The sequence below is a fragment of the Cydia pomonella genome, chromosome 5, assembly GCF_033807575.1.
Source record: "Cydia pomonella isolate Wapato2018A chromosome 5, ilCydPomo1, whole genome shotgun sequence".
NCBI lineage: Eukaryota > Metazoa > Arthropoda > Insecta > Lepidoptera > Tortricidae > Cydia > Cydia pomonella.
The window spans coordinates 11676-27742 of record NC_084707.1 but is presented as its reverse complement, the minus strand read 5'-3'; the positions used below and the strand labels follow the sequence as shown (position 1 = coordinate 27742).

At 38.8% G+C, this 16067-nt stretch overlaps 1 protein-coding gene across 1 annotated transcript; it reads left to right on the top strand.

The window, feature by feature from the left end:
- Positions 1-3969: 3969 nt before the first annotated feature.
- LOC133518196 (beclin 1-associated autophagy-related key regulator-like) lies at positions 3970-6581 on the top strand. Its single transcript, XM_061851822.1, has 4 exons — positions 3970-4188; positions 5180-5413; positions 5919-6107; positions 6401-6581. Exons 1-4 carry the CDS (start codon positions 4010-4012, stop codon positions 6579-6581), a joined length of 783 nt encoding a protein of 260 aa, XP_061707806.1. The 5' UTR covers positions 3970-4009.
- Positions 6582-16067: the final 9486 nt, after the last annotated feature.

Here is a 16067-nt window from a genome sequence, read left to right as displayed (position 1 = left end):
TTTTGCGAAAATGGGCCCCTTCATCGGGCAACATCCATTGGAAAACCAATTTTTATGATATAGGAGGCAAACGAGCAGACGAATCACCTGGTGGTGAGCGATTACCGTCGCCCATGGACACCCACAACACCACAGGGGTAAGTGCGTTGCCGGCCTTTAAGACGGGATAAGAAATTTGAAATTAATAGTACGAGATAATTACAATTTAAAGTACAAACAATTAAATGAGTCGAGAAAGTTAAATTAAATGACTTGAAGATCAATAATCGCACTTAATAAGTACCTAAACAATAATATTACATTACATCCTGTGTAAAAAACTCGATTTACTCTTTACTAAACTTTTTCTGGGCGCTACAGGTGGACATGTTGTATATGTACGAGTAATAGGTAAGGAGGTAATAGTCTATAAAGATAATGAGTATGAGTTTTCCAAAGACTATTATGTTGTGTGGTCTTCATGATGAAACACCATTTGACTCTCTAATCCGTCGAGAGCGCTAATTACACCGAAACCATAAAAGCTTAATTCCCGTTATCGTTTCCACAGTCATCTTTATATCCTTTTTCCTTATCTACTTGGGCGTAATTTAATGTTTCCCGAAATGCGCCGGAAATTACATTCTGGATAAGTCTTTGTTACGCTTGCTTTGAAACACGGTAAGGCAATAAAAGAACAAACTCCTACGGGTTGGATAACAACCCATCGTTGTTTTAAAAAGGATAGGTACTAGCCTCTACCCGCAATTTTGTCTGCGTGGAATAATGATGATAATTGATAAAAACTATCCTATGTTCTTCCTCGGGCCTCAAACTTAGTTAGATTAGGAAGTTCCATTCCAGTTCCAAGTTTCTTAATAGGAACTACTAAAACAAGGATTTATGTAAAATTATTCTTAAGGTATGTACGGGTCCCGCCAGACCGGGCCGGGCCCGGGCCGAGGCGTCCGACACGTCATTTTCTATGACGGCTGACCGGTGATCACGTGGTGCTTTCCATAGACAACGAAGCACCGGAAGCTCCGGCCCGGCCCTGGCCCGGTCTAGCGTGGGTCATCCTTTCACCAGTTAGCCACTAAGGTCTTTGAAAAACGGTTCTATGTATCTTCTTCCACCTTTTACTTGAGCTACATTAGCATTCTTCCCTACACTTGAATATGCTTAACTTAGAATCTTGGAACGCATTAAAACTTTTAAAATCCGTTGCACGAGCGGTACGTTGAGATACCTGACCCACAAAAAGGCTCACCATGAAACTAATCGTCTTAAAGCTAACACTAAAAAGGTAGTTAAGGGAAAACTAATAGCCTTGTGTCGAGACGTCGGGGAGGTGTTTTTGATTTATATATTTTGAGAAGATATTTGGCGATATAGTAGCAACTTACACTTTACCCACTTACACTAAAGGGAATGATCAATCGTCTGTAGTTTTTAAGGCAGGTTTATCCTGCCCACAATGTGTCGGACGTTTTTTTCCTTAAATTAGTTCCTTTTGACCACCAGTTTTCTTATTTTGATAGATACCTACTTAGGTTTAAGTACAGTAACTTGCAACAATATCTTACAGAACAACTATTGGATGCGCTTCGTTGTAACCTATTATAAAGGTCCTAATCCTAACCTCGTGCAAGATATTATTCCAGGTGGGTATAACTATCAATGCAAAACTATAGACTGGAAGTGAAAACAGTAACAACCGTGAAATACCTAGTTTCAATTCTAAATTATTGATCTCCAAATAACGTAAGGGCAATAAACATTATTAACATTATACAAATAAAACCTAATAGCCGTGTTGACGATATTTCTCCATTTTCTCAATTCTCAAACGTCAGACGACCGTAAATTCTTCCAGCAAACACCGTGTGCCGAGCGGACTCGAAAATGTAAAGGATACCCTGACAAACTTAGGTTTGCGGGCACTGGAGTCGCTAGCAGACAAGATACTGTGTAAATGTGTTTGGTAAAAGTAGTTTGGAGTTTTCACCGCTGTTTTCAGTAAGTTGGCGATGGTATAAAAGATAAGCCAATGCTGGCGAACGTTCAAACGGCCTTTTCGGCGGCGCTTCGCTCGGATCAAAATGCTCTAACACTTATCTTTATTTTAAACTTGTTTGGAATGTAAACTTTAACATGAATGTGATAAAGTCTAACTGTTTCTGGTTATTTGGTATTGTGACACGTTTTCAATGAGCTTGAGCTATGCCTTTTCCTCAGTATGCAATTAAAATTGCACGATTTGGTCTATTAATGGCGGCCGGGACAAAACTGGTGAAATTGTTTTTCAATGGCTAATTTTTGCTACGGCTCGGCGTAATTTTCAAGTAACAAAGTTTGAAGCTTGTTAGATACTGGAAAATTACAGTGAATAGAGACTGAGAACGAGACTCTTTGTAAGGAATATTCCATACAAAGTGACCCGTTTTCAATGCCCTTCGATATATTAGAGTTTTGAGCTGGATGGAGAGTGCTTAAACAACATTTATTTCAATGTTCATAATATAGCCTTAGTTACGACTGTTCAAGCGGCTATCAGGAATAACTGCATACCATCATCAACATTATTAGCTTAGTCCGAAGACTGCAGGTGAAGCAAGTCCTAGAAGGATATAAAGATGACCTGCAATATTGGCCAGTCGGTGTACCTGGCAGGGCTTACATGGTAATTTCGACGAAAAAATATGTATCCTGCCCACTGCCACTACCATATAAATAATCCAAGCACTGTGCCTTATGCCAGATATCTTAATTCGGTCTTAATTTCTAACTTGATCTCAATTAATTCGCAAATTAAGTACAAATATTTGATATATAAATTAAAAATATTTGATATATAAGTTTCCCCAGCCTTTTTAGCATCCACTCATAGCATCACGTCTGGTCTCATAGAAAATATCTTAAGGGCTTTGCCCACAAACTGTGAGATTGCGGGCTTTGAGGATGCTAAAAATGCTTAAAGGAGCTGGGATAATATTTACTGTGATGTAACTTACAATACTCTCCTAAACAACTGTACAGGTCCAGATCACGCGAGGTTTTTGGCGGTCGGAGCCCGGGAAGCCGGCTACTGGCTACATGCCCATCCTTCACCTAATACTTACTTTCTTGGATCCGACCTCCCTAAGACTGGCGGCTGGTTTGCGACTCGGGGCTCGGGGTTTCGGTATGTACGCCCCATATGTATATGCTCTTGTGGCACGGACGTAAACCGACTGGGACACCATGGATTATCTTGTCAAAAAACTGCAGGTCGTTTTTCAAGACATGCGTCGCTTAATGACATAATTCGTTGATCTCTTGCCACCATCAATGTGGCTGGTCTTCTTGAGTCGACTGGCATTATCTGGGATGATGGCAAGAGGCCTGATGGGGTATTCTTGGTTCCTTGGAGCCTGAGATGGTTGTTAGTGTGGGGTGCTACCTGCGTAGACACACTGGCACCGTCTCACCTCCAACGGACTAATTTAAAAGCGGGGGCAACGGCGGAAAGCGCCAAAATTTTGAAACGTAATAAATATAAGAGCCTCGTTAGAGAGTACCATTTTGTACCATTTAGCGTTGAAACTCTAGGTCCATGGAGACCCAGCACGCACAAGTTTTTTGGAGAAATCACGAAACGTCTGGTTGATGAAACTGGAGACCGAAGAGCTGGCGGCTTCCTCTCACAACGTATCAGTATTGCGATACAATGAGGAAATGCCGCTAGCATCCTTGGTACGATGCCTCAAGGGCCTTTTTAGATATAAGCTAGTTATAGTAATCATCTGTATATATCCATTATTATTATGTAAATAAAAAATGAGAATTTAAAAAAAATGGCTCTAATTTTAATATTTTTATTCATATTGTATTTTTCTGAATATTGTTTCAAAACGCGTCTACTCAAACGATCGTTCGCTAGCGTAACACGGAACGCTCCCCCAGCTGATAATTAACATGTCATGTTGACATTGTTGACAGTTCGTCAATTTTCTCAAACAATAAGCGTACATCGTAGAAGCAAAAAACTATGGCTTTAAGTTATTTCACAGAAAGTGAAGCTCCGAGAGACTTTCGAATATCCTCCACGGAGAGTGAAGGACATTACACAAAGTGCCTACTATGTTATACGGTGAAGAAAAACTTCTACTGCCCGGATTGCATTCGGGCGGGCAACTTCGTACATTCATCGATGCCTTATGCAGACAGGTAGGTATTTTTTACATAATTTATGTTTTTTTCTGATGACTCATTAATTAAACAACACTGTTTATATACCGACCATCTTGTGAAATCAAGATTTCTGTAGAAATTTCTTAAAATCTTGGTCCATATGTCAGCGAAAGTATGCTCTGTTTTTGTGAAGGTTTTTGGGTATCTGCAACTGCGTAGCGCGATTTGCGACTGAAAATTGATTTAACTAGTTATTTTTGGCCTGTATATGTTGCTAGTGTCATGTTTTTTGGATCAATTATAGTCATTTACGAATAATTTCTGTAGAAAGTTGGCACTGTAACGTTGGCCTGATATTGGTTTGCTGAACATTATGACTGTCCTAGCATATCGCTACTGAAATATTACTGATGTGTATACAAGGTTGCCAGAGCTCAACGAGGGTGGGAGGGGGTTAGGGTCGGCAACGCGCATGTAACTCCTCTGGAGTTGCCGGCGTACATAGGCTATGGATACTGCTTACCATCAGGCAGGCCGTATGCTTGTTTGCCACCGACGTAGTATAAAAAAAAAAAAACATACCAAAGTTTTGAAATTGTAATGAATGAACGTTGCTTTGGATATGTAATCCAACAAATTAAAACAATATAAAATAGAAAGCATGGCAAATGTTTGTAGTTTGATTATAAAATAGAAAGCATGGCAAATATTTGTAGTTTGATTATAAAATAGTATCAATATCAAACATGGATTCATTATCATTGTAAACAAGGGCATTGATAATAATTCCTTACACAGATCCTGATCACAAAGGTCACAGTTTCCATGTTTTGCACTAATACTTTTAGTAAGCTTTTTTGGGCTACAGAAGAGATAGGAGTGTTTTCATTGGCATTATATAGGTATCTCAATATCTTATTGCATAAAGCACCTGATTTTAAACCTGATGCTTACTTCATTCTATTCCTCAACCTGTAGAATGACACACACATGAACCTGAAGTTAGCAATAAGTTTTATATTTTCAGATTCTCAGAGAAACAAGGCAAGCTGTTACGTTTGAAAGCGAACAGAAAGCACATTCTTGACCGCTGCGAGAAGCTGATGGCCGGCAAGTTGAAGAAAGACAGCTTAATAACAGAGGCCAAACAGTCGCGGGACAAACTGGACCTGCTGCGGCTGGCTATTGAGCAGCGGAGGAATGGACTGGATGAGAAGAGGAAACAATTGACGGAGCTCACACAACTTAACAATGAGCTAAGGTATGTATTACATTCAATGGCCAAATCAAAGATATCTTTTTCCTGCTGGTTTCCTATGTTATTGCCATCCATTTATTTCTAAATGTTTACCTATTTATTTAACTATTAGCACACACTGCACTTGAGGAGGCATTTTGTGGGCATATCGGTTACATTTGCAAATAGGCATTGGCTGTTGTATTTATGAGTGTGTGTGGTGTGTGGTAATATGTAACAACCTACCTAAGTATTTTTCATGTCACCGTTATGTAGTATTGACTTGTGAAAGAGCCCTTGAGGTCTTACAGATATTTTTTTTTTTTAAATTTTACATTTTAAATCATTCTCATAGTATTTTTTTTTATAAAGGTATAGTGGATATTGGATAAGTTCACTGGTTTTGGGCAGAATTCAAACTCGCAACCTTTCGGAACACCTGTCCAATTTTTCCCCTTAGTTAAACAAAATGCAATACTCGCAGATGTATCTGCTTAGTACAAAATGAATATTATTTTTGCATCTCCAGGTTAAAGCTCCCCCGCTACCAGAAGCGCGTGTCGCACCTGGCGTCCCACGCGGCCGTTCAGAGGCTGGAGCTGCACACCAGGCACAACGCCTGCGCCGACAGAAACGCGGCCTTAGCGGCGCTGCGGAGAGAGAGGGTGCGGCAGCTTAACAAATATATATTCCCCGTTTACATCAGTTTGGATACCAGGTAAGGGTACAGTTTACACTCCTTAAAGGCGATAGTAGGAGCCCCAGGTTCAGTTCAGACGCGCCAAAATGCAAGCATAACGGGAAAGGGTCAAGCAGCTTAATAAGCCTAGTCATGCAGCAACAATACATACAGTCAGTGGCAGAAGTGGTGAATTAAGCCTCAATGTTTGTTAGTTTTCAATGTGTTCAAGCTTTATCCGTGTCATATTTACAACATCGCGCTGTCTGTAGGACTACATCGATTTATGTAAGTTCGAGCGTAATACCTATTTGCTCTTTGTGTATTCGCAGCGACAGTATAGAAGACATGGAGTTCCTGGGCGGGGAGCCGGAGGAGCAGCCCGCGCCGCGCACTCGGCTGCACGTCGTCTCGCCCTGGCTGTGTGCCGACGGGGACCACTCGCATGTTATCACCTGGGGTGAGTTCGCACAGTTGGGGTTTAGAAGAATAATCATCAAAAAATATTCATAATATTTAACAACATAATTGTTGACGACCGGTTTGGCCCAGTGGGTAGTGACCCTGCCTACGAAGCTGATGGTCCCGGGTTCAAATCCTGGTAAGGGCATTTATTCGTGTGACGAGCATGGATATTTGTTCCTGAGTCATGGGTGTTTTCTATGTATTTAAGTATTTATAAATATTTATATATTATATATATCGTTGTCTAAGTACCCTCAACACAAGCCTTATTGAGCTTACTGTGGGACTTAGTCAATTTGTGTAATAATGTCCTATAATATAAAAAATATAATAATTTGATAATGCATAATATCATCTATAATATTAATTTTGAATACCAATTTGTTTTCAATCATTTTGCAGCGAAACAGAACAAAGAAGCGTCTCTGACGGCGGAGCCGGCGGACAACCCTCTACATCGTACGGTAGCAGCGTTAGGTGAGACCTACACGAATTAATATCAGGTCGTGTCATAAAAAATAATCAGACGGTGGTGTAAAATTGTGTATTAGCCGTATTTTGCGAGGTGAATATAATTATAGATAAAAAAATTAAAAAAATGGACTCGCCATTGGGTGAATATCCCAAGCAATAAAATTTGATGGCAAGACTGAAAACGCTGGTGCAGAAAGTCAAAATAGTCATATACTATTTTTTTTGGAAACACCTCTTAGGTATCGACCTCGGGCAATAACTAATATTAAAATATTAAATAATTTAATCATTGAAAAAAAAAATGAAGGCCCAATTTTTGATTCAGGTGGGTTGTCCGGAACACAGTTATTCTTGTTTAATGCCGCATAACTCTAAAACTATACAAGATATCAAATTAGTTTTTAGTTCACTATAATACCATATCAATAAAGAACCCTTTAAAATATTACTTGCTTATTAACTCGTTAATAAACCCCCTTATTATGCGTAAAGAAATTTGTCCGGCAAAATAATCCTTATTACCGCGGACAAATTTCATCGACGTTTATTGGCTAAGTTTGACTTCGTACGCCCCCCCGCCTCCTGCGCACTTTGAGAGTCAGTTGTGCCGCGGCTCTCACCGCAAGAAGACCTCTATGTGATGCCGAATAGATCCGCTACACACGTGAGTAATGTCATTTCGATGTTACGGGGACAAAAAAAATATCATTCCGGAGTTTGCTATATCTTTTTTGTTTCATATTTGTTATTTTTCAAATATTTACAGATCGTGTATTTTGTACTTGTGAGTTTAAATGTCGCGATAATTAAAGAATGTGGGATTTAGTTATTTTTTTATAATTTTATTTCACCTCGGTTTATCATTCCACCAATTTCATCACGGTGATTTCGGTGTAGTAAAATGGCTTTAATACCCACCAGAATGAAAATAACACCGGAATGATATCAAAAGTAGGTGGAGTTTTATATCATTCCCTTGCATACTTATCATTCACGTGCGAGTCATATTTTTCATTCCGGTGGAAAAATGTCATTCAGGTGGAGTGTTATATCATTCCTGTGTATACTTATCATTCACGTGCGAGTAATTTTTTTTAATCTCCGGTAATTCTCAAAAGGCTTAAGATATCAAGTGCTCTGTAAGAGGCTTATCAAAGAACAGTCTGAGGTGTCGATTGACATTAAAATAAACATGGAAGAAACGTAAATAAAGAATTACACCGGAATAACACAAAAAACTAGTACTGTTGAAATTGACCCCATTTCGGGGTTGGTTCCATAGTAAAAGCTGCTCGGTATGATCAGCCAGAGATGACTCACCTCACAAAATTTGGCTGAGGGTTAAAACTGTTAAAAGACCCTTATTTCTAGTATATTCCCATTTATCCATTCACCTATTCCCACCTGCGCTGGGCGGGGACAAGTGGGAACGCATCGTATTTATGTACACTGGTCCCCGGGCAGGTCTGGCGGCGCAGCTGGCGGCGCTGCTGGCGTGGGCGCTGGACGCGCGGCTGCCGCACGCGCTCACGCTCAGGTATTCATCTCGTTGGCGTTGTTCATTGTTGCGTTATTGCGTTAGTTCCAAATATGGGACCTTTGGGACGCTTATTCTTATTCATTTATGTACTTATGTAGACCAGCGTTCGGAAAGTAGACGCTTTCCGATCGTAGAGCAGAAAAATCATTTAAAAGTAAAAATTGTAAATAAATAATTCTATTTTTTACCTCCTGCCGCCCAAAGACCTATTAAAAGGTCTCCGACTGAGTGGTGGTGCCGGCCCGAGCATAATAACACTAACTTATACGCACCCAATGACCTTTGAAAAGGTCTTCAACATTAACTTTATAAAAATTCAAATGTACCGCGTATTTAATTCAGATACCTAATTTCTAAATGAATACGTAACAGTTGACGTTGTCAACAGATGTCAATCTGTGTAACATGATCAGTACGGAAGGTAAGGAAATAAATCTCCATGTACCAAAAAGTGTCATCAAAAAACCTTAAATAGCTGGCGCTACAATACCTAGAATACTTGAACAAAAAAATCAAATCATAGACAGCGCACTTCACTCCGTCAATAGCGCCTAGGTTCTTAGCTACTCTAGCGCTACTCTGGAGAGATTTAGAACTATTATTGACAGCTGGACACTTTTGCAACAGTTCCACCATAAGAGATGTCACTCCTCTTAATTCCACACTCCATAATGATCAGTTTGGAAGGTAGATGATCAGTCAGTTTTGACGTAATGTCAAAAACAATGACGAGGCGTCGAGGAGGTGGTAAGCTAGTCGATAATTTTATTCTCCATCTTGGCAGATTCCTTGTGTATTTTTGTTGTGATTGATTGAACATATTAGATGTTCGTCTGTTTTACCACATTTATTTTTTACTTTTAATCGATATTCAGGTAAATACAAAGTTAATAATTGGAAGACCTAGGAAGGCATGTGGGTCGTAATATATTTAATGTTTTTTATATAGGTCTATGGGCTTTAACCACTAAATATATTGGGTTGGTTTGCATTGAATACGCTGTTTGTTTAACTATTAAATTTTATAAAGTATTTCGTTTTTAATGTTCTTTTGAAAACCTTTATAGTTATTTTTGGTATTTATTTTGAAAGAATCATGAATTCAAATAAGATGGTAATAATTAGTTGCTATAGGATTTTAATAGGTCCCACCATAAATATTTTCATGTAAAATGTTGCCAAGACGAAACCATAAAGCTCACACTGTCAAAAAGTTATCAGATCTCATGTAAAGCCAAGCTTCTAACTCTACAAGCCCTAATAGTTTCACAAACTCTTGGGCTTAGGGCTTGTAGAGTTAGAAGCTTGGTTCTATATGGTTTCGTCTTGGCAATATTTTAAATGAAAATATTTTTGGTGAGATGTCACTTCTTTTTGTAAGGTAGCTTATGTCAATCTTCCATCCCCTTATTAAAAAATCTTGAAATATGTATTTTATTATTTATAACAAGGAGTCTACATCAATTTTCAGACCTCTAGCATCAAAATTTGCGGAACCCTCATACAAATTTTCATCCCCTAATTTACGGGGTTGGAGGGATAAAAGTCATAAAAGTACCATACTTTTTTGGTTATTTGTGTACTAATACTAGCTTATATACCAAATTTAGCTTCCTAGAGCTTCAGGAACTACACTGAGTTTTGATGATCATCAGTGAATGAGTGAGTGAGTCAGTGACGAAATCGGGGTTCTTTAGATGTCAATAAAATCTCAAGTATAAAAGCTATGCAATTGAAACTTTTTATGTTTAATAGAACCACTATTGACATCATATCCCGAGAATTTTATTTATCTGAGATAATCCGAATCCAAATTATGAGGGATTAAAAAAACGACGAAGCGCTTCAAGAAAAGGTAGGTAATGCCTGCGCTTCGCTTGACTCGTCTTGGCGGAGCCACATGCTCGAGTTCACTGCCAGTCAGGTAATTTTCCCAGTTCATTAGTTTTCTACTGCATCCGTAGAATTGAATATACACTGTTTTTTTTTATAATCCAGTAGTCTAAGTTAAATAATATGCTGCCGGTGGCCAATATTATTGATAGCATGTGGCAAAGGTAGGTATTTTTTTTTATAATATTTTACATGAAATACATTTTTTTGATTCTGATATATTTAAAATATGTTACATAAGTGGGGTAAATCAACGTAATGGTACATCAATTATTTTAATAAATTCAGAAATACGTAATCTAAGAAAAAATTTTTTTGAGGTAGCGGCCCAGAGACCTTTAAAAAAGACATCGAATTTCGGTGTTTCTTTGGTTTCTTCTACCGATACCCTTTATGATGCCACACCCGCCCAACAATGCTGTGACAATGTAATCATACGTCCAAGGCTTGGGTCGGAACCATGTGAACCTAAAATAACCGGCCAAGAGCATGTCGGGCCACGCTCAGTGTAGGGTTCCGTAGTTACTCTTCCGTCACAATAAGCTAAACTGGAGCTTAAAGTATAGTAAATTGTTAACCAAGGGATGAAACGGTACCTTTCACCTGAGTTAAACAAATAGGCAAATTTGCATAATCAGTACCTAATTAAAATAAGTCTTTTTACTATGAAGGGAAAACTTTTTGCGATAACTCAAAAACAGCTAAACTGATCATGTCCGCTATAGTTTTCATTTAATGTCTTTCTTAAGCTCTACTTCCACGATTTTTTTCATATTTTTTGGACCTATGGTTCAAAAGTTAGAGGGGGGGGGACACATTTTTTTTTTCTTTCGGAGCGATTATCTCTGAATATATTCACTTTATCAAAAAATGTTTCTTGAAAACCCCTATTACTTTTGAAAGACCTTTCCAACGATACCCCACACTCTAGGGTCGAAGCGAAAAAAAAATTTCACCCCCACTTTACGTGTAGGGGAGGTACCCTAAAAAAAATTAAATTTTAGATTTTATTGTACGACTTTGTCGGCTTTATTGATTTATATATCCATGCCAAATTTCAGCTTTCTAGCACTAACGACCACGGAGCAAAGCCTCGGACAGACAGACAGACAGACAGACAGACAGACAGACGGACATGGCGAAACTATAAGGGTTCCGTTTTATGCCATTTGGCTACGGAACCCTAAAAAGGCCTCTGGGCTTGTATCCCGTCTTTGACGAAAACATTCTGGGCGGCAGGAGGATACAATTTTAGCGTTTTTTTAATTATGAAGGTCTTTGTCATCCAGGAACATATGATGCAGTTTTTAATTTATTTTTTTAGGTGGGGAAGACTTTCGAAGTACCTATTAAACGATCTTCAGATCAGAGGTGTTAAAATCAAATCAGATGTTAAAGCGATTACGAGTAGAGTAATAAAAGTATTTCTCGTTTGTAAAATACACGTCAAGGAGTTAAAGTCAGAACTGACAATTTTCTTCAGCTTATTCTAGATCTAGACATCTCTTTAGGTTCAAACTAAGCTAAAGTGAAGTCCAATAGAAATTACAAATCATGTAAACAAACCAATTTACCTTATTTTTTTCATAATCTCGTATTTTTATGGACAACCATGATTTTATCAACAGTTTATAGGCTTAAACCTTTTATTTATATCAATTATTAGTTAAAGTACACGTTAATTAATTAATAGAATCAGGCGTTACTTTGCGGAAATCCATGCTAATTAAAACAAGAAATATTACTCTGCTAATCCGCGAGAAAATAACGTGTTAGTAGGGAGGATATGCCGATTCCAGCTCACTTTAGGTATTTAATTTTCCCCCCCCCCTCACCCCCCCCTCACCCCTCACCCCCTCCCCCTACCCCTCACCCCTCACCCCCTCTCCCCCTCCCCCCTCCCCCCTCACCCGCCCTCACCCCCCCCCCCCCCACCTTCCCCGCCGCCGCCTCCCCACCCTCCCCCCCCCCCCGCCCCCCTCCCCGCCGCTGCCCCTGGCCTGCGCCACTTGGTAGTTCGGCAAAGATCCGTTAGATGGCGCCACTAGCCCCCTTCCCCGCCGCCTCCCCGCCCTCCCCCGCCCCCTCCCCGCCGCTGCCCCTGGCCCTGCGCCCCTTGGTAGTTGTGCATATATCCTCGCCAGTTGGCGCTACTTTCTATGTTTAAGGTATTTATCTCCCGAGGGAAAACTTCGCTAAAATAGATGGCACCACTTTGTACGTGTACGACAAACAAAAAGTGACGAGGTGGCCTCCAGTGGCGAAGGTCGGATTCGAACCAGCGTCTTTAGCTGACCGGGGCGTCTTTAGCCAGTTAACGTCATGAACCCCTAGGCCACCCCGTCACGGTGAAACTGGTCCTAATTTCTCGTTACTGGCTCAATTTAGGTATTTATCTCCCGACGTGTTGCATTAGCCGCCACCGTGGCGCCGACGGCCACCTGCAAATTCCTACGTGGGCGTCGAGGTCGATCGAGATAAGAGAGAGAATAAGTTAGATTTAAAATATGCATATATATATTTATATGTTTGTATATTGGCGCTACTTTGTATGTATCTGACGCCACAGAGCACGTGTACGCGTCAAGGTCCAGGTCGATGGCATCGGCTTGCTCCAGGTGCGGTTGGTTTTGGAGCTTGTGGTCAACAAATATATGGACTTTGTACTTTTCCAACTGCCCAATAAGTTTGTTTTAAAATATGCATACGGGCATATTTGCAAGAGCACATAATATAGAGTGGTTAAAACCGGATAGAAAAATGTATATTTTCTTGAATACCTGGGTATTCGATATTTATCCAGGTACTAGTCGTAATGTTAAACATACATGTTTTTACTTACATTACGGGATGTTTCATGTTAATCTAAAAGTTGTAACTATTTCTAGTTACATCTGGTAACATTTACATCACACTTTTTAGAAAAGGGAGTTTCTAAACCTAAGTATGTCGTTAACTAGCAAAGTCGAGTATATCTGTATGTGAATAATAAATAAATATCGAATATCCAGGTATTCAAGAAAAATACATTTTTATATCCGGTTGTAACCACTCTATATTATGTAATAGGTATTTTTTAGCTGACCTAATTCCGATTCCTGGTACTGGTGAACTTATTTATACCACGTCGGTGGCAAATACTGTCCGCCTGATGATAAACTGTCACCGTAGCCTATGGATGCCTGCACCTTTAGAATTGTTACACGCGCATTGCCAACACTTTAAAAACCTATACACTGCTTTTTGAATTGGGAATGGGAAATTTCCTATAGCTCGTTGAACAATAATGTGGAGAAATGATCATGTATGCGCAGGTGTGTAGATAGATAGGTATACTGAAATAAAAAAAAAAAGTTTAAAAGTGAATGAGTAATTATTTATTTACCAATAATTTAGCTATTTTACAATGTCCCCATGCAAGGGTTTTATTACCATTGTTCAAAATGAATCTCTTTTCATCTTTACCACAGAGAATTTTCTTTCTTCTAATTTGAGTGTACATATTGTGCTTATCACTAATCAAATTATACATGTTATCATAGAGAGTTTTACTCAAGTCTAAACAGGTATAGTATTTATTAAAATTTAACCTACGTACAGCAGCGGCGTTAACACCTTTGTTTTTTTTTATACATTTAATTTCGTTATTGTCATCCGAGTCTAATATATACGCATACATTTTTGCCCTTAACCCAACAAATTCTCGTATTATTCTTCCATTGTTTTCGTCCTTCATCATGCCCACAACCTTTTTATTGACTTGTGGTAAATTATATACGTTGTTTTGAGGCAAATCTGAAGTGTCAAATCTGCTTTGCAAGTCAGGTTTAATGTCTTCGTAAAAGTTATCTGTTTTGATATGATAAACAAAAGAGTCGGTGTCCGTGTATAAAAGGCTTACATTATCACCGTATTTATTTAACATGTAATCATAGTGGAAGTTGTACATGATTTGTTTACTCAAATCTAATACACTAAAACCTACATAAATAGGTTTGTCGTATACAATTATGGTTTTGTTCATTTGCACAGCTACCAGTTCTTCAGAGAAAATAGAGGCACTGTGGAAATTTGGTCTGGAAATGTAACGATCGAGACCATATGTAGGTTTTGTTCGTTGCTTATGTTCGCTGTGCAAAGTATCCCACTGTTTACACAACTTGACATCAACCCTTTTCTCGACATTTTCAATAGTTTTCCCGAATATGGAGTTATTCATGAGTTTAAAGAAATCTTTTTCAAAACTGTTTTTAGCTTGGACTCTCATTTGCGAATTTAAGTCAATATATGATTTTAGCCAAGATGATTGATTGAAAGTGAGAATTCTATGAATTTTCTTACAAATTAACCCTTTTTCAATATATAGTTTGAGGTTAGCATAGTGCACAACATAATTGGTTTTGTTATCGAATGTTAGCAATAACTTTTTAATTTTACCCTCAATTGGTAGTTTGGTTTCAGCACAGAAAGGGTAATCATTATGCAAGTCATGTAAGCTATGTGGATACTCCAAATCTACTTCCAATATATATCCAACATCAGAGTCTATCCGTTGTGTTGATATATCAAACAGTTTAACCTCGTCTTCACTCATCCACCTAAAGTTATCGATTGGAAGCGGGCGTCGCATGGCATCACCGTAAAGATTATTTATATCCAAATAGATGATAAAACTGCTGTCCTGATTCACGTCATAATCATGCATGAATATATTATTGGCCTTAGCATAGCGGTTTGACGCTTGACAGACACCACCTCTTATACCTTTCTTTATAAATTGAATCATTTCATAGTCCGTAAACAATTCTAGGCATACTTCGGTATGTTTCAACATGGCGTCCCAACTCAAACCGGGTGCAGTGACATATTGACACGGATCTAATTCATACGCACCTATACACACTTGTCTAAAGTTTTCAAACACTTCAGCCAATAATAGAACATCTGTCTTTAAATATAAGTCACAGTATTCACCCAGAGTTGTAATATTGAACGCATCCCAAACATCTTTTGCATGTTGGTAATCCTCATCGGAAATATTTAAGTCCGTGAGGCTGCTATAGAAGGCGGCCTGAGGGGGTAGCGCAGTTTCCTCAAGCCGCCTCCAGTCACTTACATACTCGTAAGGAAAAACTCCTTTACGCGTAAGTAACTTCATATATTTCTCACGCTCGTAACAATTATCGGATGGTGGTAAGAAATGTGGTAGTATTTTGAATTGGTCCTGTGAAAGGTTTGAAACTAGTTTATCCAGGCTACTTGACATGAATTTATACGAGTCGACAAACCTAAGACTGTATTCGTTAATCTCTAAATTGAATGAAATATATTTTTCCTTGTTAATGGGAATGCAGGTTAACTTTCCCTTAATCTTGGCTAATTCCTTAATGAATAGATGACAATCGTAACCGCTCAAATTGTGAAAGACGACTGGTATAAACTTTGGTAATTGGTAATTCAAATTACATGAATTGTGTGTTTTGCCTCTAATATTACCCGTTAAATGACAATGATCAATTACATAAGCTTCATCATCTCCAATTTTTTTCTTGCAAATATGACATATATTGGAGGATGTGTTAGCACCGGTGCTGTCGCTGTAATTTTTTTTTGGTGGTACGACTTTT

What these genes read in the sequence shown, in the direction of transcription:
- LOC133518196 (XM_061851822.1), top strand. Translation starts at nt 4,010, where the DNA reads ATGGCTTTAAGTTATTTCACAGAAAGTGAAGCTCCGAGAGACTTTCGA. An exon ending in CAACTTAACAATGAGCTAAG is followed by an intron (nt 5,414 to 5,918) that starts GTATGTATTACA and finishes TTGCATCTCCAG; the next exon opens with GTTAAAGCTCCCCCGCTACC. An exon ending in TACATCAGTTTGGATACCAG is followed by an intron (nt 6,108 to 6,400) that starts GTAAGGGTACAG and finishes GTGTATTCGCAG; the next exon opens with CGACAGTATAGAAGACATGG.